This window comes from Amphibalanus amphitrite, unplaced genomic scaffold, assembly GCF_019059575.1.
Source record: "Amphibalanus amphitrite isolate SeventyFive unplaced genomic scaffold, NRLGWU_Aamphi_draft 000195F_arrow, whole genome shotgun sequence".
Lineage (NCBI taxonomy): Eukaryota > Metazoa > Arthropoda > Thecostraca > Balanomorpha > Balanidae > Amphibalanus > Amphibalanus amphitrite.
Genome location: NW_024881690.1, coordinates 414,174 through 440,081, shown reverse-complemented (window position 1 = coordinate 440,081; position 25,908 = coordinate 414,174). Strand labels below are relative to the sequence as shown.

The following is a 25,908-nucleotide window of genomic DNA, read 5'->3' as shown; positions in this document are numbered from 1 at the left end:
CTATCATCCAATCATAAATTTTATAGGCAATAATTGTCATGACAAACGCTGGCCAAGCCGACACATTTGATAGTACGGCTACACGCTTTGGGGGCCTGTCATTCTCCCCAAACAATACACGACAGACGCCAGTTTTAGCGATGTGTATCGCGCAAATCGTCTGCGCGCGTGCCTACCACCTCGACTAGTGATACGTATCTGCAGGACGGGCGGCATAGCGCCGTACGACAGCGGGGCACGCGAGAATGGCCTGACGGGCGGGCGGTCACCGGATGGGTCCACCACCACGGGAAAACGGGGTACAAGGAGGACCACCGGCGCAAAGTGTCGCTGTCACACGCAGCTGAAAAGTGTGTGACAAATGTGCTGCTAATGGATGTCAGGCTGTGCTGTCGCCCAGACCGCCGCCCACCACAACGGCAGGTGTCTACAAGATGGACTGGACAGGGGACATGAAACGGCGACGGAGGTATGGAAGCACGTCCATCGCTCCCTCATTCCTGTGGGGAACACGCTACCGAGTAGAGCGACAAACTGGATAGTGCGGACGAACCGAAAGAAAGAAATTAGCAGTAGCACAGACTACTCTATATCCTGTAATACAGTAGTCTAGGGCAGCAGGATAGCAATTGACAAGTAAATAATTTCAAAACTCCACACAGACGAAATATTGCACAACATCATTCTGAAATGATATAACTGCCAAGCAATTGGTGTATCTTTTCCCAAGAATTTTAGACTAATGTTTGTCAAATCTACGGACAGATGGTTCGGTGAACAAGCTGGTTGGATAAATCTGGTTTTCCAGTGAATCATGCTGAATGACGTCTTAGTCGGCTTATACCCACTTAAATCAGCTTTTGATCAATCAGGAATGACAGAAATTAAGCATCGTGTTACGAAAAACAGACTTGAACATCAACTGCGATGGGCAGTAAAACATCCGATTAGTAAGAAACACCCAGAATTCAGATAAATGGAACCAATAATTACAATTCCTGGAAACCCAGCATCATTGGCGCAGTCATTCGCTGAGTGTGCCAGCTCCGTGGAAGGACGAATGTTTCAGTTTTGTACATTCTTTGAAGTTGATTAGGCTCCAGATATCGCCTATACAGCCGGAGACGAGCGTCGGACACTGGGCGGGTATGAGTCACGCCGACCGGTCACGGGTCCTCTGAGGACACGGGCGACCCGAGGCAAAAGCGGAAGGTACGTCTCACCAAAATATGTTGCTTACCTTAGCAAATGTAAACTCAAGCAGCTTTAGTTTTTTTTAAGTTTGTCATCTAGAATTCGTTAACCTATGTTGAGGGGTCGAAGCGGGCCGGGGTTGAACATGAACACCCCTGTCTAACTCGGCGCTCGGGCCACGTGGTGACAAGCGATTAGCAGCATTCAAAAGAACGCCAAAAATCATGAAAGAAGTACTTCAATCATTTTTAGGTCAGGTCAAAGGCAAGGTCAACAGAGTTCATCAAAGGCTAACCTTCGCCTGTTTCGAGAAATTTTCGGAAAATCGACGCATAATTAGGGAACGAATAGAGCTACAGCATCGCAGAAAGGCGCATTAGATAGCCCTTTCAGTGCTCTTTCAGAAAAAAAAAAATTATCAGCTTTGACTCAACGTCAACGGTTTATACTAGAGAGGGCAGAGAGCGTCCAATTTACTTCTTACGTTAAAAAAAAAAATCTGCAATAATTTTCGACAACACTTGCAGGACATGAGTTTCACTGTCATCCTGTTCCTCTCACCGAGACGTGTCCAATAAGCTATAATTTGATCTTGTAGCTCAACTTGAAAATTTGACCTAGGGTGAAGACCATGATCAGATCGGATGAGGTCATGTTGCATGTCGGTCGATCAGTATCGTTGAGCTGGAACACATCCAAAATGTTTTCATCGATGATCGATTAGCGAATGTTTTCATCGATTAGCATGTCTCATGCTAATCATCAGATGTCGATAACTCCTGTAGGCCTTAAATGACCTGAACTGACCTCGGGGCCCAGGGGCATGGTGAGGGGTCACAGGCGAAAATGTCCCATTTTAATATTTCATCTTGACCTGTTATCCAATGTTTGAGTGTTCAGTAATCAGTATGAATTTCGTCCAAAAAAGCGCAGGTCAATTTCTCCCATTTATTTGCAATAGAAAGGTCATGGGTGCCGATTTCTGCCGAGTTGGGGGGTGCCCGGGCGTAGCAAATTCGCCGCAACCCTAGCGGTGACCTTGACCCGCGCCGTCTGCTGGGGCTCCAAAGCCAAGCCGTCCGAGCCGGCGAGGAATTTCGAGAGCTCGGGCACCCCCGACCCGGAGGAAATCGACACCCATGCACAAAATTGAAATTTTGTGAGGCCTCCTGGTCAGGTCAGTAGTCTAAATTTTATGCAATAGAGTAGCTTATGGTCATCGATGTCAAACTTATGAGATATGCATTTTATCCGTAGGTGTTGCATTTTATCCATTTTTAACTAGGTATGTGTTGCAATCATGTACAGACAAAGATCGCAGAATAGCCCTTATAATAGTGGAACGATCGGATGCGCTGCCATAAATAAATAAATAAATTGCCCTTATCAATTGCTGAACGCTTCGAAGCGATCGCTCAGTCGGTGTAGCGCTATGGTGACTGGTGAACCGTGAGCATTACCACGTTTTCTGAGGTAGGTACCTAATGTCACTTTATGTGACATGAGGTATATGTGCCCTGACTTGAAAGCCTGGGTCTGAAATTTTAACAACCTGCATGTGCATCAAAGAAGATACATGAAAAGGTGTGCTAAAAACGCAGCTCAATGAGCCGGCGAGCCGCAGTTTTCTTAGTCATCAGCGAAAAAATCACCAGGGGTGTTCGAAATTTTCTTGCATTTCGAACATCCCTTGCAGGGCGCAGGTAAAATGACCTCAGTACTGACCTGAAATAAAAATGGCCTCGCAAATTTTCAGAAAACTCGTTGAGCGCTATCAATCACTTTTTACGTTTTCTTTATACCTATCTCTCCAAGCAAAAAAAAATGTTACCAAGGGGGTTTGCTGTGACCCTTAACAAACACTGGTCAAAATGGGAACCGATGGCTTCCTCACGCTGAAATTAGATAGCACTCTCGTTTTTTTGTAAAGCTCTTATCGGATCAGAGGCCAGAGCGAAGCAGTCACTGGTCACACCTTTAAAAATGTGTTGTCAAGGATGAAGAATTGCCACTGCCAGTGCTAGAGAAGGTTCATTAATGATAGCAATAAAATCTAACATCTAACATCTAAAACCCAATGACACCTACATTCTATCATATCTATTAGTGACTCTATAACACTGCAGATCAAACTGTCGTCCTTGAAGTCATGTGAAATGGATGTGCAAGCAGAAGGAATATCAAGCAAGCCCAAATATGACAAAAAAAAAACAAAAAATATTGACCTTCAAACATTTTAACTTCCCAGATGTGCTAACTTCGTAGTTATGAGTAGTTTCAAATCCAGGACTAGGATGATGTTGGCTGGTGCCAATTTCCAGACCAGAATCTGACTGGTGCGGATTTGTTACCATTCTTGTTGCAGCTATCAGCTCTGCTGCCATATCCAGAATGTTTGCTTCAGAGTCTAGCAGGTTGTTTTTCTAGCCACCTGGCTTGTCTCATCCAGCAAGTCAAGACCACAAAGCACGGCAATATTGATGTAATGTTGGTGCGGAGGCTGGTGTGAAGTGCTGTGCGGACTTGCTAGTGGCATGGTGAGGATTTTGGGTGGAGCAGTGCAGACTTCAACAGGGCACTGTGTTAAACTGTGTATGGCTGTCCGAGTAAATGATACATGGGAGACACCAATGACCAAGGGGTTAACCAGGGAATAATATACCTTTGATTGCAGTTTTTCAAGTCAAAAGTGCAGATATCAAGAAACTGGTTAAAAATATAGGCCTTTATCAGCATGGGATGGTGCGGATTTCCGGCATGGGTTGGTGTGGGCCAGTGTTGATTTGCCAACCCGGTGGTACAGGTCATAGACTATACGACTTTTGTAACAGTTTGCAGCTTAGACCAAGTCACAAATAGAAAATGATTTTTCATTTTTGTAGAGCTTTATTACAGGCTGGATGATACTGTTGCACATGGCAGCACAACACTACTGTACTTTAAAAACAAATGTATAAACAAATGCTAACAAAAATATTTCAATTCTAGCCTGAGTTTCACGAACTTCACATGACATTGACGCGACAGATTAAGGTATCATTATTTGATTATTCAGGTGTTATTCTTGGCTCTTCCAAGTAGTTTCTTTGTGGTGAAAAGGGTTCCATAAAGAAACAAGCTTCTCAAGCCTGATGATTTTCAAACTAGGCAGCCTTAGTACCACACCCGTCAACATGCGCCACATTCGTAACAACAAATTTCATATTGTATTGTCAGCAAGACCTGCCGGGCTTACCTTTCATTACTGGATCAGTGAGAAACGGCTTGAAATGTTTCACTAGTTCATGGTTTGTTACTTTTCCACCCTTGCTCAGAATATAGTCACGGACGGAATCCGCCGTGAACTCCGTTGGAGGCTCCATTTCAGTTCAACAGGTGTCTACGGCCTTCTTTCCTGTTTTAAACTTGATGTTGGAATTCAAAACACAGATATTAAACACTAAACCACTCCAGACATGTCAATTATTCCCTTGACTACCTAAATAATTTGCAGCTCACTCCATAAGTGTAATTAAATCGAAAAGAATGCCCCACTCCTCGCAACGGCGATGCACACCAACAGTAAACATATTTGTCTTCTAATAAGAGCCCCAAATATTGCTACCAAACGGAGTAATCAAGCAGCCATATCCATTTAAAGTTTTTCCTTCACATATTCTTACTGATCTTAGTCCAAGGAGATGCGCCAGCCTACTGGTCTGTGACTGATGCCTGATGGTGCGTTGCTCTGTGACCGTGCGGTGGTCTGTGACTGCCGCTGTATGTGATTTGTGTGATGGCCTTGAGTAATTGACTGTGCATGTGAGTTGTGACCTTGTCACCCAAGGTCTGTGCCACTCAAGGGCGCGGGAACTACTTTCCGACTTGGGGGGCACACCATAATAGAGATTAACCTAGGGTACCCCAAATCTAGTTTTCTCCCCGGTTTTAGGCCACTTATTTTTCACCCCTCGGCTTTTTCAACAAAAAAAGAAAACATTTGCAAAAAAAGTGTGGTATTCCGTCTCAAAGCTGTGGGGGCACCGCCCCCACGGCCCCAGAGTTGGGGGGCAAGCTGCCCCCACTGCCCCCCGGCTCCCGCGCCTATGGTGCCACCGATGCAATGGTCAGTGGTCACCGATGGTCTGTGCCACTGACCGTTTGTTGGTCTGTGACTGACTGTGGTCCGTGATTGACCGTTTGGGTTTGGTGGTCTGCAACTGAATGTGGTCTGTGACTGACCCTGCGGTGGTCTGCCTGACTGTGGTCTGTGACTGACCGTTTGATGGTTTGTGACTGACTGTGGTCTGTGACTGAACATGCGGTGGTCTGTGATTAGACGTGGCGGAACTGTGACCGAACGTTGTTTGCCTGCGTCTGGCGCAATACCTACAGGCTACACTCATTTTTCGGCGAAGCTCGATCAGGGGCCGAACTGCAAGGGGTCCAGCCTTCCTTAGCCTTCCTATGTTTCCCATATGTTCGCAGCTGGCAAGACACTAATACGGGCAAGGGTTAACCCTCGCATGTGTGCGGCGTTTGCCAGCTTCTAACATGGGGGGGGGTCGGTTGAAAGAACCCCCTTTCCCGTTTGGCCCCTGATTGAGCTAGAGCTTCGAGGAAAAAGCGCGAAGGGGGTTCGGTTGGACGGTAAGGGGGGGATTCGGTTGGACCTCCCCCCTTGTCGTTTGGCCCCTGATCGAGCAAGAGCTTCGCGGAAAAAAAGCGAGTGTGTTGCCCGTGACGAGAGGAAGCCGGTGATACCCAATTGTAAGGTCTTAGGTCATTGGTTGACATTCCAGGTCAGGTCACAGGGGATTGCCCCCTTCCCATCAGGGCGCGGGATAAGCCACCGGACAACCATCAGTCCCATAGGCGGCGGAACGGGGAGGGCACCGGGGCACCGTGTCCCTCTTTGATTCTGGCATTTTAACCCTAGAACGCCTAGGGGGGGGGGGGGGTTGTATCAACCCCCCCCCCCTGAGGTTTTTTCGAAGTGCACGCTAAACGGCTTGTCGTAGCGGGCTGAAATTTTCAATACCCTCTGGGGCAACCTTTGCGCATCTTTTGCCGGAAAAAAATTGATCGGGTCATGTCAGGTCACGGAGTTATGACGTCATAAGAGGTACAGCCTCCGGCCGGATTTTCACAAACTGAGTGCCAACGCCCGAGGTTTCCTGCCGGTGGTACGGACATCGGTTGATGGATCGTGATGAAACTTCCCATGCATGTTGGGGCAAGTATTGGCTATCATATGGTATAAGAAATTTGACCGGGTCAGGTCAGGTCACGGAGCTATGACGTCACAAGAGGAACAGCGTCCGGTACTATTTTTGAAAAGCGCCCGAACCACTATTTTGCTAATTCTTGTCACCTCAATGGGAATATGCAGCAATATTAGCTTCTATAGGGAGCAAATGGACCTCCCAAATCCAAAAATACAATCAGATTTCAAAAATTTAAACTTTGATTTTTCGAATTTCTGCCGCCGACTGTGACCTTGCCGACTTCCGGCGCTCCCAACGCGCCATTTTTAGAGCTAGGGAAACGAAATACATACCAAACGATAGAAAATTGATCAAGGAACACGATAGTGAAAGTTTCAAGTCGATATCTCCCACCGTTTTGCCGCAATCGCCGCCGAAAGTTGAAAAAGTCTATTTTTCCGAAAATTGGACCTTTGACCGGTCAAAAGTAGGTCAAATGTTGACCTAGGACCAAAAAATATACCACCAATCGCGAGATCTCGTTGAGAGCAATCCGTTGGTTTTTTCCGCTAAGCTCTACGACCTTCCGTTTCGAAACGCCAGGGGGGGTCGTAACAACCCCCCCCCCCCTGGTCGTTCGTGTTATGAGAAATGGCCTGGTCGTGCGAGGGTTAACATTAGCCCTATGGGCGTTGCATGGAAAGAATGGGACCAAAAGTCGGCAGTGCCCCTCTTTAACCCTCGCACGACCAGGCCATTTCTCATAACACGAACGACCAGGGGGGGTTGTTACGACCCCCCCCCTGGCGTTTCGAAACGGAAGGTCGTAGAGCTTAGCGGAAAAAACCAACGGATTGCTCTCAACGAGATCTCGCGATTGGTGGTATATTTTTTGGTCCTAGCTCAATATTTGACCTACTTTTGACCGGTCAAAGGTCAAATTTTCGGAAAAATAGACTTGTTTCAACTTTCGGCGGCGATTGCGGCAAAAGGGTGAGAGATATCGACTTGAAACCTTCACTATCGTGTTCCTTGATCAATTCTCTATCGTTTGGTATGTATTTCGTTTCCCTAGCTCTAAAAATGGCGCGTTGGGAGCGCCGGAAGTCGGCAAGGTCACAGTCGGCGGCAGAAATTCGAAAAATCAAAATTTAAATTTTTGAAATCTGATTGTATTTTTTGATTTGGGAGGTCCATTTGCTCCCTATAGAAGCTAATATTGCTGCATATTCCCATTGAGGTGACAAGAATTAGCAAAATAGTGGTTCGGGCGCTTTTCAAAAATAGTACCGGACGCTGTTCCTCTTGTGACGTCATAGCTCCGTGACCTGACCTGACCCGGTCAAATTTCTTATACCATATGATAGCCAATACTTGCTCCAACATGCATGGGAAGTTTCATCACGATCCATCAACCGATGTCTGTACCACCGGCAGGAAACCTCGGGCGTTGGCACTCAGTTTGTGAAAATCTGGCCGGAGGCTGTACCTCTTATGACGTCATAACTCCGTGACCTGACATGACCCGATCAATTTTTTTTCGGCAAAAGATGCGCAAAGGTTGCCCCAGAGGGTATTGAAAATTTCAGCCCGCTACGACAAGCCGTTTAGCGTGCACTTCGAAAAAACCTAAGGGGGGTTGATACAACCCCCCCCCCCCCTAGGCGTTCTAGGGTTAATTGAAGGTGTTCCCCCGCTATTGACCAGTAGGTATAACGCCTTTTGGGGCGACTAACGGAGCGAGCGAGAGGGTGAGCCTTGCACGTGCGAAATTTCGACGGGGTACCTCCAGCTGACTTGTGCACGGCACCCTACTAACCGGTCTCTAGCGATGTGCCAAATTTGAGCACAATCGGCCCAGCCGTTCTCGAGATCTGGAAGCGGCACCCAGCACGTGCGCACGTGCAAAATGGGTCCTAACTGACTTGTGCACGGCACCCTACTAACTGGTCCCTCACCGTGTACCAAATTTGAGCGCCATCGGTCCAGCCGTTCTCGAGATCTGGAAACGACCCCTGCACGTGCGCACGTGCAGCAGCACCCCAACTCTGGCACATGAATATGCAGTGCCTAGTGGTGCCTACCCACATGCCAACTTTCAGCGCAATCGGCCAAGTAGTTACCGAGATCAGGGGCGTCGCCACGGATTTTTGAGTGGGGGGGGGGGGGTCGGGTTTCCGGTCTTCGTCTTGATGGGTAGGGGTGTTTTTAGCCACACTCCCGGTTTTTTTCGTGTGCCCGGAGGAAAAACTCAGCGCGCAGCGCCGCGAAAGCAGCGGTATATCTTAATGTACATCAATTTTTGCATCGTGCATAAAAATCAAGCACAGGTCACCTGAGGTCAGGTCACAATATCATGTCAAGTTCAGTTTTAATGCCTCTAAAAACTGCAGTCTTGTCATTCCTATAGATGATCTCCTATAAGTCTGAAATTTGGTGTAATGAATGGGAGTATAAGTGCAAACAGTTCATGAATCTGGGATTTTACATCTGAGAAGCGAAGTCAGGTTAAATAGGTGTGTGACCTCACCAATCATGATAAGATATGGGAAAAAGCACGATGCCCTCTGCTTAGAAAGAATATGCTAAAAACGCTAGATACTTTTGTAGCCATGGCACCTTGTTCATTTTAGAGATAAGGTGCAGCTAATGACCAGTGGTGACTGAAATGGTCAGTCATTAGGTCATCAAAGGTCTCTAACACATTTTCGACAACAACTTTTGATGGAGACGTTGTAGAGCGATGACAGCACCTGGAGTGTGTTCAGCTCAGTAACACAGATCGATCTATATGCAGCAGGTTCTTTTTTGGTCAGGTCATGACCTTTACCTAATGTCAAGTTTTCTATTGAAGTTTTTAAGTTCAAATTGTAAGCCATGCGACGGGTTTCGACGAAACAAAAACGATGGTGATAACATGAATATCATACACATTCACTGAACCATATGTTGTTACAGAACTAATGTTTCGGCAAAATCCGTCCGTTTAGCTGTTTGGACTCTATGGTACACAAGCCATAGACCCGAAGTCATATCTGAGGCGAAGTTGGCGAAAGAGTTTTAAAAAGCTATCGAATACGCTTACTGCATGTTGCTGTAGCTCTTATTCGTATTTTGCGGGTCGCTAAGGTAAAACGTTTACCAACGTAACGCATAAGGCATGCTTTCGGCCCCTGATCGAGATAGAGTTTCGCGAAAGAGCAAAAATGCTGCCCGTGATGAGAGAAAGCCGATGATGCCCAATTTCAAGGTCTTGGCCGGGTCATCTTAGGTCAACGCCCAAAAGTACATAGGAAAAATCTGGCCGCCTGCTAGAACTTAGTGAGCCGTAGCTGTTATCGGGGTCCCGAATACGAGTTCGATGTTAGTCTTGAACAAAGATGATGACTCCATGCATTTTGGGTAGATCGTGTCGGGTCAGGTCAGGTCGACCAGCAGGCTTCCTGCCGGCCATCTAGAGTGGGTGACTGACAACCACCAACGATAGCTTCGTAACATGTTACCTAACCATCATTTATCAAAACTACTTCAAACGGTTCAAACGGGCGCTAAACTCGAAATCAGCCCCAAAAACCACACTTGTATGTGGATGCAAATAAAACTCAAAAAAGTTAACCAAGGTCATTCATATTCGAATCAGGGCCAATTTTTTTTAGAATAGGTGTAAAATTCATTAACTCGAGGTCACTGGAAGTTTCGTTGCAATATACTCCTTTTTGCGCGTCTTATTAGGAAAGCCCCGGAGGGATCCACCATCTGACCCCTCTTCCCCTATGCAGGCAGGTCCGAGGGTAGCAGGGCTGAGGCTAGCCAGGTACCTCGTAGTTACTGATACCTACGTCATCCGACGAATCGACTGCAACCATTATTTTGACAATCAGACGAACACTTGGGTCAGTTTTGACGCGCTCGCTCATTTGAGGGATAAAAAGGGACTAAAATCACATTGTCATGCTGATGTTCTAACCCACAGCTTATTGACCTATAAGCAATAGGGACTAGGGAGCTCTTGAAGCGATTCTGAATCTGACGTTGTATTTGTTGATGTTGCTGACGCCAGCTTCCCTGACATGATAGCTAAAAAAAGCATACTCAGCATCGCCAAAAGTGAGGGGGTCGACCCCCCCGGTTCTGACGAGTGGGGGGGTCGCGACCCCCCCCCCCCCGACCCCCCCGTCGGCGACGCCCCTGACCGAGATAATGCAACAATTACAAAAGTGACACTTCTTCGTTTTGCACGTGGCACGTGCATAAGAGGTCACCCACATGCATCGGGAATAGTCCAATACTTGGTAGAAGGAATGAAGCTACCCTACAACAATTACCGCGTGTAAATCGGTCAAGTGGTTGCTGAGATATAAGCGTCGCAGAATCGTGACCACGGCCGGCCGGCCGGCCGGCCGCTCATACTCAGAAATTTCCGTTAATCTAAGGAAAGACTACGCTCGCTTCGCTCGCTCCGTAACCAGTAAAACGCCTTTTGGGCGACCAACGGAGCGAGCGAGAGGACGGGCCTTGCACGTGCGAAATTGCGAGGGGGTACCTCCAACTAACTTGTGCACTGCACCCTACTCACCGGTCTTTAGCGATGTGCCAAATTTCAGCGCAATCGGCCTAGCCGTTCTCGAGATCTGGAAGCGGCACACTGCACGTGCGCACGTGCAAGCGGGGTCCAAACTGACTTTTGCACGGCACCCTACTAACTGGTCCCCAACCGTGTACCAAATTTGAGCGCAATCGGCCCAGCCGTTCTCGAGATCTGGGAGCGCCCCCTGCACGTGCGCACGTGCTGTAGCACCCCAACCTTAACACATGCAGATGAATTATCTGATGGAGACCTAACTGTGTACCGAGTTTCAATTCAATCGGCCCAACCGCTGCGCCGTTATTGAGGTTGCAAATTTGGGGGTTCTTAAAAAATGTCCAACTTTACCACGCGCCACGTGCGGTGGTTGGCAAGAACGCATGGTGGCCATCACACCACATAACTTTTACGTCCAAGTGACATTCAGTAAAGAAGACCGCTTGTCAATCGGATGTCCCGTTCCTAAGATATTAGCTTTTGAAGAGCGTCCCCACGGCCGGCCGGCCGGCCGCTCATACTCAGGATTTTCCCTTAACCCTATTCCTGGCGGGGGGGGGCCTCAGGAGCCCCCCCCCCTGAGGTTTTTTTGTTATTTCTCCCAAACGCGTTGAGCTAGGAAGCTCAAATTTTCTGACTTTTCCTAAAAGGCTTCTACGCAACATGTCTGAAAATTTTGAGTTGATCTGACCTCAGGTCAGGTCACCAGAGGCGGTTTGGTGACCCTACCTCAGAAAAGTTTGCAATCACGCCAGAGCTAGAGTTTTTGACCGATCAATTTCTTCTCTTCAGGGTTTAGTAAGGGTACCAGTATGTGCAATTTTTATATCTCGGAATTTTGATATCGGTGACCTAAGGTCAGGTCAATTTCGCGACCTCCCCATTATAAGTCAATGGGGGAAAAATCAACTCCCTGTTTTTACCACTAAAACGGGTCGGAATGGCCCCATATACCATACATGACTTCATATACGATCAACCTTCACTACCTTGAGGTCTGTTTTGCTGTTGGGCAGCTGTGAGGTCATGTGACGTCATCAAAGGTCACCAAAGGTTTTTGGCCAATAACTCCGTACAGGAACAAGATACAGACGCGTGGATGGTCTCATTGTGTTCAGCTCGTCAAGACGCATCGAATGATATACATGATGACCTCGAGGTCACGTGACCTGAGGTCAACCTTTGACCTTGACCTTTCGAGGTCAACATATATATCATTCGATGCGGATTGACGAGAGGATCACGATGATGCCCTTAGTTTGTTCCTATCTTGACTAATTCGAAAGTTATTCGAGAAAAACTCTCTCCATATCTAGCGCCGCCATTTTGACTTTTTCGACCCCTGTGACGTCATCTTTGACCTGACCTGAAAATGACCTTAGTAAAAATTGTAGATCTTGGCCGTGCGTATCCGATGCCGTTTACCGCTTGTCGCTATCTTGCTTCGTTCTCGAGATCTCAGGGGGGGGGCCGAATCGGCCCCCCCCCGCCAGTTTCTTGTCCCGGCGGAGCCCGCCAGGAATAGGGTTAATTCAGTATGAGACTCCGCTCGCTTCGCTCGCTCCGTAATCAGTCCACATGTACATATAATGTGCGTTGACATGCGGCGAACTACCATTCGGGCCTGGCGTAGTCTTGAAAAGGAGGTCACAACCCGTGACTCACAGCCAAAAGTTCCTATGGGCCAGGGTCATGAAAAAAGCTCCGGAAAACATGGCATTTCTAGTATGCGGCATGCCGCGGAGTTAAAAGCAGAAAACCCCCTTCCAGCCCTCCCTTAGACATTTACAATTGTTTTTCAACCCTCTAAAATAGCGTGCGTGATCTAACAGCTCCATAAGAGGCCCCATGTACACATTTTTAATGGTGTCGTCACTATAGTATGGTATGCATTTTAGGAAAGAAAGCCGTGTTCGCCATGAATCCAGCATCATTAATTTAGCTGATAGCTTTGCTCATCAAGGAAGCGTGCCGTAGCTTGACATGTGAGGGGTGACATAATGCTATTTTATGGCTGTCGTGAAGTGATGGAACTGGCTTAATGGTTAGCTCTTAAGACACCGTGAAGCGGCAAAACGCTGATTATCTGTGTTCTTTTTGGTGCAGCGGTTTTGCGCCGTCTCTCCTTACAATCTGCACGAATTTAGGCGTCGCAATGACAGAGATTAGGATGCGGTCGCTTGGTGAGATAAAAACATAATCCACGTCCGGGCCACTCCTCGGGGTATTTCCGAAATTCGTGGTCCTGATTGCACCACGACAAAACTCCACCGCCGAGTTTCCACTCTCATCTGGCACGCGCCGGGCTGTTATGACTAGCCCACATTGCGTAAGCCCGCATTGGGTAAAGACGTCGCAGTGTGACCCCACGGCCGAATGACCTCTCTGGTTGATGTCACGTATCAGCGTGAGTCATTTTTAAAAGATCAACCAGTTCATACACGGCTCCGCAGATCTACGTATGCTGTTGAACTAGATGGTGAATAATGGAGACGGCGATTTAGGAGACGAGGATGCTTCTCTAATGAGACAGAAAACAGCATTAGATGGTGACCTGTCGCGTTTTTTGCGTGTGGATTAAAAACCGTAGCGCGTAGCGCCGCGCCGTTTGGAGTTGCTTTCTGCACATCAATTTTGGACAATGTGTGAAATTTTTGACCTCAGGTCATGTCAGGTCAGGTCACCAGGTCAAGTTAACTGACCAAACCCAAAAAAGTTTGCAATCATGTCCAGCCTGCAGTGTTTGTCAGAAAGGTTTTAAACTTGGTGGATCGCATGATGTTATGGGCGCCTATAATTTATATATCTCGGATTTTTTATATCTGTGACCCAAGGTCAGGCCAGTGGCGTGACCTTACCATTATAAGTCAATGGAGAAAATGAAAATGCCTCTAGATCCGTGTGTACGCATAGGAACAGTCCAAATATTTCAGAATCACAATGATTTGGACCACCCGTGACGAACAAGGTGTCTTTTTTGCTGATGGCCTCTAGAAAGGTCATCCGAGGTCATTTGAGGCTACAACCCAGCCAGCAATTCGCTTGGGCTGAACTGTGGCAACCGTCGGGCAGCTTGGGCTTAGCTTGAGTTTGCCCACTTTGATCAAAACCAATGTATTTTTTACTAGGGCTGAGCTGGGGCATGCCGCAGCTATGCCCACGTGCGGATAGCAGTAGCTCAGCCCGACATCTGCCCGCGCATCCAAAACAGGCCTAACTTGGGCGGAGCGCGGGCTGATCAAGCTGGCTGTGTTCTTCGGCTAACTGGAGTAAAGCCGGAGCTTAGCCATACTTGTTCGGCTGTTCGCGCATGCGCAGTTCTGCGCCAATCATGTGCAGCGTTTGTGACAGTCTGCGCGCTATGCGACGAAACGACACACCGGTGTTGGGACATTTGGTGGTTGATGTTTGGGCGCGTGTGACAGCGCGAAGAAGGGATAGTGCTCACTGCTCTTATCAAGTGGACTGGCAATTGGCATGGAGTTTTACAGAAGGTAAGTGTATTGAATGGTGCGCTTGATCGTATGTAAACGTCATGATTTTGACTGAGTTTCACGCCATCAAACATGAAGCTGAATAGCTGTTCAGCCTGGCGACTTATACCCTCGCTCAGAAAAGCCGCATTCCGTGCCTTTATATCTTTATGAAATACCAGCACTTCTGAACCGGGAAAATGAAATACAAAACACAAATATTTATCTACTTATCACCGCGAGCACGCCCATTCTCTGTCCGCGTTGAAAATCGAATGAACATTTTATAAGGATCAATGAGAAGTGCTTTTGAGTTTTATTCACGATCGATGGCAACACAAGTCAAATTCCTAAAACCAGACGTTTCGGCCACAGGGTGCCTTCGTCAGTGGACACTAGTGATTAAATTAAAAACACATAGTATCAAAAACAATCGGTATAAATCGTTCGAAGTCGACACATCGGGCACAGGTTTCGAAATGCATTCTTTGGTTCAACATTAAAAACCTAAATTGAGAACGGCATTCATCACGCCATTGTTCTTGTCGCGTTCTTTTGATATGCTAAAAATTAAACTATATAATGAATGTACCTACAGGTCACAATGTCAATGTCGGAACGTTTAATTCGCTCGCCTTTTCTCAGAGTCTTTCAAAGTTCGCCAATCACCCTTCGTTTAGAAATCGTTTACGTTTTGTTTCCTATTGCCATCATTGCAGCCGCTTTTGCCCAGGTAAAGAATCCAGGTTTTTCGTTCACTGTATCTTGGAAACAGATATGAGCTGCTTCCAGAGCTTTTCTTACCGATTTTGACATGCCTTTTTCAATGACATGAGCATTGAGCACTGTTCCAGTTTGGTAAATTTTGACATTTTTCGATATGAAGGACGAGTGCGTTCGATCTATTGTGGTTCCGGACATCGCGTTTGTGTGGCGAACTTTGAAAGACTCTGAGAAAAGGCGAGCGAATTAAACGTTCCGACATTGACATTGTGACCTGTAGGCTGTAGATACATTCATTATATAGTTTAATTTTCAGCATATCAAAAAAACGCGACAAGAACAATAGCGTGATGAATGCCGTTCTCAATTTAGGTTTTTAATGTTGAACCAAAGAATGCATTTCGAAACCTGTGCCCGATGTGTCGACTTCGAACGATTTATACCGATTGTTTTTGATACTATGTGTTTTTAATTTAATCACTAATGTCCACTGCCGAAGGCACCCTGTGGCCGAAACGTCTGGTTTTAGGAATTTGACTTGTGTTGCCATCGATCGTGAATAAAACTCAATCATGTCTGATTATTTACAGAAGTGCTTTTACAGTATTAATGCAACAATAAGTTATTTTTAAAGCAAACGTGCAATGTAAATTGTAAATTAAACCAATTAATCTCTTTTCAGGTACGTACCATTAGACCAAATGGTTCCAAAAAATGGAACAGTTATACAAACCAGGACCGGGTGGACGCCGCAGTTGCCCTCGCCAAGTGGTTAAGCGGAAACTGCCTGCTTATAATTAAGTAGGTATACCTACATATACGGAAACTGCGCCGAAAGCTGGCCGACCACCTACTGCAGATGTGTGTGTGTGTGTGTGTGTGTGTGTGTGTGTGTGTGTGTGTGTGTGTGTGTGTGTGTGTGTGTGTGTGTGTGTGTGTGTGTGTGTGTGCGTGTGTAAGCACTCACTTGTCAGGGCCGATGACGGGATACACACCGACCCGACAGGACCGATTTCCCTGTCAGGACCGAAAACCCGGTCCTGACAATTCCAAGACCGGGGCCATGTTCCTTGGCCTCTAAACATGCCCTAGGGCCATTTTGAGGTCGGTCCTGTTAAGTCGGTGTTCTGTCAATATGTGTGTAAAATGTGTGTGAAAATTGGCCGCCGTATACACTCTTCTGTCCGGTGGCGCCCCCTAATGAAGGGTCGGGCGGCCCATTGAAGCTGTGGTCCCTCCCGCGACCTCCCGCAGAGTCCAATTTGTTCCGGGTAGGGTGGCCGGGTAGGGTCGGGCCGAGCCGGGCAGTCGAAGTAATTAGCCGAGGAGCGAGTGGATAGTAGCGCTGGGTGTGCTGCTCAAGTTTCGCTGTAGTGACCAGCGGCACGGGCTGATGCTATCAGTGTTGGTAAAGACGAAATAAGAATAGCCTGATGATCGACCATACCTGACGTCACCTGACTCACCCTACCCAAAATGCCCAAATAATATATCATGGAACAAAACGATTGTGAAACAATTATGACAAAACGATTGTGACAAATAACAGAAGCGGTTGCGTGGCGTTTGATGTGGGTAAAAAGCAGGGATGCGGCGCCGTGAAAATTTCAGACGGCTCCGGCTCCAGAGAAAAAAATCGGCTCCGGCTCCGGCTCCGGGTGAAATGCGATGGCGACTCCGTCGCATTTCATCAGGCTATTTGGCTATTTGTGCTCCGGCTTCGGCTCCGAGTAAAATGGTCCGGCTCCGGCTGCTCCGGCTCCGGCTCCGGCTCCAATACTCAGTACATCCCCTATGCAATTAAATACGGGTGGAAGAAACAAGATGATGGGTTTGGTGCGCGCTGCTTCTGTATTTGCATAACAAGGCTATTTTCATATTTTGACTACCGCATGTTTTACTGCCTTGAACTGTCAAACCGAACTAGGTCAATAATTTTTCCTCTTCAAAAAAAGGAGCCGGAGTCGCCCCCTTTTTCGACGGCTCCGGCTCCGGGCAAAATATGCCGGCTCCGGCGGCTCCGGCTCCAGCTCCGGCTCCGGCTCCGCACCCCTGGTAAAAAAGTATGAAAATAGTTTTGGTGACCTGAGGTCAGAGGTCAGGTCAACGACTCTGAGCTGAGGTTTTGGTGTTTCGCAAATAACTAACAAAAGTGGTCCGAGAGCTACAGTAGTGGTACTATCGCATTCGTCTTGTCAAGACGCGTCGAATGACATATATTTTGCATGGAAAAGTTCAAGTTTTATGTTGACCTCATGTGACCTCGAATGACCTTCTTTTTGCCTAGACACATGAATGGTAGCTTATATATACGATTCGTAACCGCTGATCACGAATCTGGCATCCAGTTTGCTGTAAGCATTTATTTAGAGCCTTAACATGGCAAGAATGTCTTCATCATTTGGCCGACTTGAATCAGTGAAAAAACTTTTAGCAAGGAAACTCTCATGTGACCTTGACCTTATAGCAGCCCTGTATCGTTGGATGAAACTGGGTCGCACCAGACCTTTGGCGGAATAGTAATGGGAACGAAGCACCACGCACTTGTTCTTTAATTTTATGCCTCTTACTTGCTGGTAAATACCAGGATTGCGGAGTCTGAGTCCATATCTGGTGGAAGTTCTGACCGGAGTTAGAGTCGAAATAAAATCGATTTTGGAATCCGGAGCCAGACTCGGGGTCGGAGTCACCAAAATTCATCGACTCCGCAGACTTGTCATGGCTGCGGAATCGGAGTCAGAGTCTATCGACAGTTCAGCCCGGAGTCAGAGTCGAAATTGATTTTTGGAAGCTTGAGTCGGAGTCGAAGTCAGAGTACCCGAAGATCAATCGACTGCCCGGCCCTGGTAAATACATCACCCGTCGTGACCTAGTTCCCCTCACTTTTTCTGCGAAATTACGTCGCTGTGTGCCAGCAAGCATTTACAATGTATCGCAAAAGGTCTCACATAAGGGTGTCAATTTTGGAACCAGGGAGCCATTTTCAGTGGATCTGAGCGGCGCTGGGATTAAATTCGCGCTAAATTGGTGCTCGGCCACACTGTGCAGCGGTTGCTGAGATATTAGCCTTTTAAATCGATGAAAATGACGTCACTCTGACGTCATTTCTGGCCAACCTATCATAGGCAATTGAACAATTTTTGAACACAATGTGTAAAAGGAATGTACGAGAGGGTAGTGAAAGTTTCGCGACGATCGGCGCAGCAGTTTTAATGATATTGCGAAAAGACTGGAGGGGACAAAAATAGCTCCCCCCAACAGGACGAGGGTTTAAAGTGTTACAGGCCGGGCCGGTCCGAGCCGGGCCGCTCCTACCGAGATTTGTCCGTAATATTGAAAAGACCGCTTCGGTCCCTCGCTCGCAACAAGTAGTATCTGATTCTGCTCACTACTGTCATTCTTGCAATTGAAGGAGTTTCAGGTCATTGAAGGCACATGACGGAGTGCAAGCTACTAGCCTTGCCTCTGTTATATATTCCGACTTGTAGCCATGCAGTCTCTCGGTGCTTTTTGATCGTAGATCGGGGATGGATATGGCTAATCCTTTCCGGAATGCCGCGCTGGCGACGATCGGGTGGGAAAGGGAGGGCAGGAGGGTAGCCGCGTCCCGACTCCAGCCAGGCGTGACGAGAAGGGGTGACCGTCCGTCCCGGGGAACGCGGATCCACGCAGGCAGCTGATGTGGCACGGTTGCGCAGTGCTCATCTCAGGCTAAACACGCGGTGAAGCATCAGCTCGCGTTTTTTATTGGAGTCTTGCTAGTTACTGGAGGGTTTGTTGACGAAAGTCTACAATTGCTTCGTAACTAAGCACCCGGCAGTTGGTGGGGGTATTTCGCCACCCGCCATTTGCTGGGGGGGGGGGGGGGTAAACGCCCCCAGCCGATAACTCGAGAACCTATAGACGCAGCGAAACGCACGAGAGGGCAAACGAAAGAACACGACGATGATACTTCCTACATTTATCATGCTCCTCGCAGAAGCTCTCAACGATATACGAAACAATAAACTTCAATCGATTCCCTAGAGGTAACCAAAATTTGGTGCGGCTGCAATTTGGTGCGGCTGCGGCGCGCCGTATTTTTAGCGATAGCGCGGCGAAAAAGTGGGGATGTACCTATGCCCCCCCTCCCCAGCTACTCGCGGATTTTAAAGGAATTATCAGGCCCAGGGTTTGAGAATTTGCAAGGGATCGACTTGTTTTTGCTATTGCTGGATTTCAAAAGCAGTGCTGATTCTAATGATATGCATACCTACGCACTAATGGTCACTCTTCAGACTGGTATTTAGTGTTAATGCCAGTAAGACACCTTGGGGGGGGGGGGGCGACAGACGAGCCAGCGAGGGGGTGGCCCTTGCATTTGCGTAATTGCGAGGGGGATGTTACTTCCAACTGACTTGTGCACGGTTGACGGTAGTCAGTACCCTACTAACCGGTCTCTAGCGATGTACCAAGGCGATGTCTATAGGTGCCCCCCCCCCCCCCCCCCCACCTTAGGATTTTGTTTTGAATCGTCGCTTATATGAAAAGGCTGTGAGTTTGGTAAAAAGTTGGTGCTTACCTGATTTTCCCGAGTTTGTTTGGTTTCGGTATTTTCCCATGGCTTATGCTTGTATTTGCTTTGGTATCGGTATCACGATTTTCCTTAATTGACATCACTAGTATGGTGTATAGCAGCAGCTTAAAGGACTTTAACCCTCGCATGTGTGCGGCGTTTGCCAGCTTCTAACGTGCAGGGGGGGGGGGGGGGGTCGGTTGGATCCCCCTTTCCGTTTGGCCCCTGATCGAGCTAATGCTTCGCGAAAAAAAAAACGAGCATGCTGCCCGTCACGAGACAAAGCCGATGATACCCAATTTTGAGGTCCTAGGTCATTGGTTGAACTTCCAGGTCAGGTCAATGAACCCCCTCGCGATTGGCTCCTATGGCACTTAGAAACGCCAAATTTACAGGGTAGGTGGGTCAATAGGAGATCTCGCCCCTGTGAAAGTGTGGTGACTCTTAGTCAATATTTAGAGGGTATTTGAGGGGTATGAATGCAAAAACTTTACTAAAACATGTCAAACGTTTTTCGCTTATAACTTTTTACCTAGTAAAGATAGAGCAAAAATAAAAGCACCAGTGAACTCAGGACGTCCGTGTACATCGAATGATATACTATATTACAAATTTAAGTGAACTCTGGAATTCAGTTGCCGCTAAGCTAGTCCAATTTTCCCCTGACCTTGTACCGGTTTTGTGACCTGGTGACCTAACCTGAAAATACTGGGACTTCAAATTTTCAGGAAAGGTACGAAAAGGTTGCCCCAGAGGGTATGCAAAATTTGGCGCCGCTACGCGCCGCCGTTTTTACGGTATTTGCGAAAAACCTTAGGGGGGTTGCATCAACCCCCCTCGCCGGGCGAGGGTTAATAGCCGTTTTCACGACGGCCATCTGGTACACATTTGGGGCACATCTGGTAGAGATTAGGTGCAGATTTGGTCAAATTAGGCTCATTGTGTCTCTTAGCAGCTATCAGCTAGGGTTGCACTAATTGCTTATATGCCTGCTTTGTCATATTATCAGAGAGCATCATCGATTAAAACACTGAAATAAATTCATAAAATGAAGATATTTGCTGTAAAAGAGATTAGGTGCAGATTTGGTCAAAAAGGCGCATTCGCCTGATAGCCCGTCGTGAAAACGGCTAATGACAACTGTGTATTTACTTTCTTCTTTTATCGCTCCAAAAAGTGCCTATCACAAACACAGACCGACATGATGGCGATGCTTGTGGTCATGATACGGCCACACTCGTGCTTCTCGGCGGGTTTTCAAGCTGGCCGCTGGCCGCTGGTCTCTTGTGGATTCAGCTGCGTCCACATGGGAGAAATAGTGACCGCATGAACGAAAGCGGAATGTGGGAGCGACCTCCCCTTGGACGTTATCTAACACGTGGAATTTTGGCGGCCACCATTGCCCTTTGTATCAGACCCGGAGTAGGAGTCGGAGCCGGAGTCGGAGTCGGAGTCGGTCAGGAGCCCGGAGTCGGAGTCGAAGTCGGATTCGGAACAGCATGTACCACAACTCCAAAAACCCTGAATTACAATGTGCATGCATGTAGGTACCCTTCAGAGTGTCTCCAGCGTAGGGTCTTGATGAAACATCTCTTAAAGTTTTCTTAAGCTGAGTGTAGCTAATTACGGTGGCCCATGAATCGATTCGAAGGTATCATAGATTATAGATTTTAGATGCAGCATGCTTTGATATCCATCAGGAATGGAATCGAAATCACAGATAAGGCACTCCCACTCGGATGCAGACGCGTGCAATGTGCATGGGTCCGAACTCCGAATCACGAAAGGTATGCATGATCTCAGTGGATCTAGGAATCCTGATTGCTCTGTTCCGTCGTTACCCTGGACTCAGGATACTCAAGTTGTCCTCAGCCCGTAATGTATTCGAGCATAGTCCCTTGTACTGCGTTCTATATTAGTTTATGCTTCGTCTGTTTCGTCATTCCTTCTTGGAGCCGTGCAGTCTCTCGCCGCTTCTTGATCATCCCTGGGAGCCGGGAAGGATGGGTAGCGGGTACAGCTAATCCCTGACCACCTGTAGCGCCGTCGAGGTTCGGCGTGGGAAGGAGGGGAGGGGGGCTGGATGGGGACCGGTTCCCCTTCGCGAGGTGTGACGAGGAAGGGTGACGGCTCTGTCCCGTGGAGCGCTGACCCACGCAGCCGATGTGACACGTTATAGCTTGTAAGTTTGGACGCATTAGTTTCCAAGCTTTTGTCAGCCTTGGGGACCGTAAGCATGCCTCGAAGCGATGTATCCATTGGTCACCGCAGGAATTGGAAGTCGTGGTAGCGGTGCTTTGACACTGGCTCCGGACTACTTCTCCGGGTTCCTGTTCAGTTTGAACTGAAAATAATTCTTCCCGGAGCTGACGAATTAAAGGGACCCTCCCATCTTTGAAAAGGCTAATGTATTGCCATAAAAGCGATATCCTCGGGTTCAGAAAGATCAAAAATGAATGTTTACCAATTAGTATTCACTGGTTTTCAAGATAATATAATTTTAATTTTGTTTACTTTTTGGGATCTCCGTTGTTCCTAGCGACTTCATTTGGAAGCAATAATATGACATCCTTTTAGTGCGGCAGACGTTGCGCGGAAAGCAGCATATACCATCACGTGTTAACGATGGTTTAGTATTGAGATTTAAAAATCGGTAGATCTCCGCTGACGTCACAAATTTAACCCTATTCCGGGCGGGCTCTGAAAGGTTCGATTCTGGGCGGGGGGGGGGGGGCCTTTTCGGCCCCTTCAGATCTAAAAAAACAACACATCGCAGCGACAAACGGCAAACGGCGTTTGATAGGTCGTTTAAAGATCTACAGCTTTTACATAAAACATTTTCAGGTCAGGTCAATATTGAGGTCACCAGAGGTCATCAACGATAAAATGTTTTGGAATTAGTTACCTATATAACTTTTAAACTAAGAAACAAAGAGACATAAAATTAATACATTTTTTGTTGCTCTCGTCGAGGCGATGCGAATTAAGTATGCGATGACCTTCACAGGTCAATTTGAAATTTGATCCCAGGTCAAGGTCAGGTCAACATCAATGAGACTGTGGGGTATGGTCATGCTGCTACCAAACGACGCGCCTTGACCAGGCGAGCAGTTTGGTACCACTTACAAGTCTTAAGCACCATCATGTCGTGATTTATTGATAGAAAAACGATTTATGACGTCACATGACCTCAGATGAACTTTCCCGGTGCCCCTGTCAATTAGCGGCACCAGGATCATCACCGATGAGATAATTTTCCATAATATTGAAAGAATTGGGTGGTTTTGACTCGTTTACACGAAGCAGGAGGCGTTTCAATATTTTCCCATACATAGGTTTGCAATGTAAAAGTCACGAGTCTGGCCTGACCTCAGGTCAGAGATATAAAAATTCTGAGATAAACAAATTGCACATACTGGTACCCTAACTAGAACCTGAAGAGAAGAAATTGATCCGTCAAAAACTCTAGCTCTGGCGTGATTGCAAACTTTTCGTGAGGTGAGGTCACCAAACCGCCTCTGGTGACCTGACCTGACCTGACCCGGCAACTTTTTTTGTCAACATGTGCGCAATGAATGTTCAGAAAAAGTCACCGAGTATGAGCTTTCAGTCTTGCGGCGTTTGGCAATGGTAGAAGAAAAACCTGAAGGGCCCGCCCGGAATATGGTTAACCCCTAGCCCTGGCAGGGCATTTTTCATAACACGGCCTGGCAGGGGGTTGATGCGACCCCCCCTCGCGATTGGCTCCTATGGCACCTAGAAACACCAAATTTGGTAGGTAGGTGAGCCCCTGGAGTTCTCGCCCCTGTGCAAATTTGGTTGCTCTAGGTCAATATTTAGGTGGGTTTGGGGGGTATAAATGTAAAAATTTTGCTAAAAACAGGTCAAAAGTTTTTCGCTTAAACTTTTGAACGAATTAAGATAGAAAAAAAGAAAAGCACCAGTGAACTCAGCACGTCAAGGCGTGTCGAATGATATACTTTGTTGTTTGCTTAAATGTACTTAAAGTTTTTCTTAATTTTTAAGTAAACTTTAATTAACTAATGAAGTTCAAGTTAACCAAATTGCATCACATCGCATATCATTCGATTCGGCTCATCACCAGGAACACAATGATACCATTTTTCAAGCTCTAGCGTCATTATGTGCCAAGTTATTGGCAAAAACGTCATTTGACCTCAGTTGACCTCATTTGACCTGACCCATGGATAAGTACACCAAACAAAGAAGCACCAAGTGACCTGCTGTTACTTACTATGGTTTTAAAGCACAAAAGTGATGGAACGAAGCGGATATCTCCATTATTTTCCGAATTTAGTATTTTCCCATAGGCTTAACATTACGACGTAATGACCTCTTACTGACCTCAGGTCAGTGACCTAAAAAAAAAACGAGCTATATGTTATACAACTCGGTGAACTTAGCACATCCTGAAAGTTTGAAGGAAATCAGTCCAAAACTGTGAGTTGGACAGGTGCAAAAAGAAAATTGAAATTTGACCATAACCTTGTACCAGTTTTTCTGACCTGGTGACCTGACCCAAGGTCACCCGGACTTGAAATTTTCAGGTCATATGTAAAATGGTTGCCCCATAGGCTGTGCCAAATTTGGTGGCGCTGCGCGCCGCCGTTTTTACGCTATCTTCGAAAAACCTTAGGGGGTTGCATTAACCTCCCCTGCCAGGGCGAGGGTTAAGGGGGCATTCAAATGCATTAGCCCCTTAGAATCTGAAAACTGCAAGTTTGAAATTAAATATATCCAAATTAAAGCAATTATCGATGCTGTGAGTACCCAAACCGGTAAGTGCAAGCTAGGGACCCCAATTTGGCCATCTCAACTCAAAACTAATGTTAAGGTGGGATGGTCACTTAAAGCCTTGCTCTGCGGGTGGTATATGCGCATTACCTCGTCATGTCCAGATTCTAGCTAGAGGGTAAGCAGACTACACTACGTTATTACTTGAAAATTTGCGCCGTACCCGCAGTCCGAAGTAATGTAGCTATTACATACAGATGTATTACCCAAAGTCACCGCCCTGCTGCCCACTGGCGCCCTTCCCACCTATCGCGCCCTCCTTTGAATTTGGGCGGCCGCCCTCCTCCCTTCTGGCATCATCGTGTTGAGCACTGACTTGCTACCCATTGGCGCCCTCCTTCCCATTGGTTCCCTCCTACTGAATGTTGATCGGGACCCTCCTACCTATGGGCGCCCTCGTGTTGATCGTCTCCCTCCTATCCACTGGCGTCTTCCAGCGGTTCAAGCTCGCTGCAGCATCGCTGTGTTAACGCCATCGCCATCAATCAGTAGTGGTTTTAGTTGTAAATGTTGCTGTTTAGCTGGGACATGGTTTATGCTATATGCATAAAACGTTCTTTTGACACCAGCTTTATTGTTTTAATGGAAGCTTTCAAGAGCACTTCGGCTCCCTTCTTCAGCCAAGTTACGTAGAAATACTAAAAAGCAGTAATACAAACATCGAGATGTCGTTGAATTATTATCAGGTATTATAAAATACCAGTATAACGCCTTTTGGGGCGACTAACGGAGCGAGCGAGAGGGTGGGCCTTGCACGTGCGAAATTGCGAGGGGGTACCTCCAACTGACTTGTGCACGGCACCCTACTAACCGGTCTCTAGCGATGTGCCAAATTTGGGCACAATCGGCCCAGCCGTTCTCGAGATCTGGAAGCGGCACCCCGCACGTGCGCACGTGCAAAATGGGTCTCAACTGACCAGGGGCGGTCGCAGACTTGGAGTTTGGGGGGGGCAACTTGTCAAAGGGGCCCCTGCGCTGACCCGGGGGGCCCGGTGCTAGCTTAAAGGGGCCCACGGACGTAGTGCACGAGTGCAGAAATCCAGGCCATGGCCGGTGAAGCGGGGGGGGGGGGGGTTAGTGAGCGGCACCCGAGAGGAGGCTCATTGCGAAATGCGAGCTTTGAGGAGGTACCATGTCGAAAAGGTACCGATAAGTGCATTTTGAAGCATTGATATTGTCAATAATTCACGCAACTGTGAATGGACTACCGCAAAAGTAAAGGCGGCGCGGCTAACTTTGCCATTTTCTAAGATCATCGTGCTAAAACTTTTGACAGTGGGTCATCGGTATCTGTTCACTGTTCAATCACATGTGTTCCCTTTCATCTTTTTTTGTTTTTACTTGAGCACAAATGTAAGTTTCGAAGGCCATTACAGTAGC

At 47.3% G+C, this 25,908-nt stretch overlaps 1 protein-coding gene across 1 annotated transcript in view; it reads right to left on the bottom strand.

Annotated features, from left to right (window-relative positions):
- LOC122384657 (ankyrin repeat domain-containing protein SOWAHA-like) overlaps positions 1 to 4,774 on the bottom strand; it is a 65,895-nt gene extending 61,121 nt beyond the window's left edge. Inside the window, exon 1 of the mRNA XM_043372262.1 lies at positions 4,430 to 4,774. Within this exon, the coding sequence (XP_043228197.1) occupies positions 4,430 to 4,556 (127 nt within the window). The 5' untranslated portion in view covers positions 4,557 to 4,774. The remainder of the gene's footprint in view (positions 1 to 4,429) is intronic.
- Between the last annotated feature and the right edge of the window lie 21,134 nt (positions 4,775 to 25,908).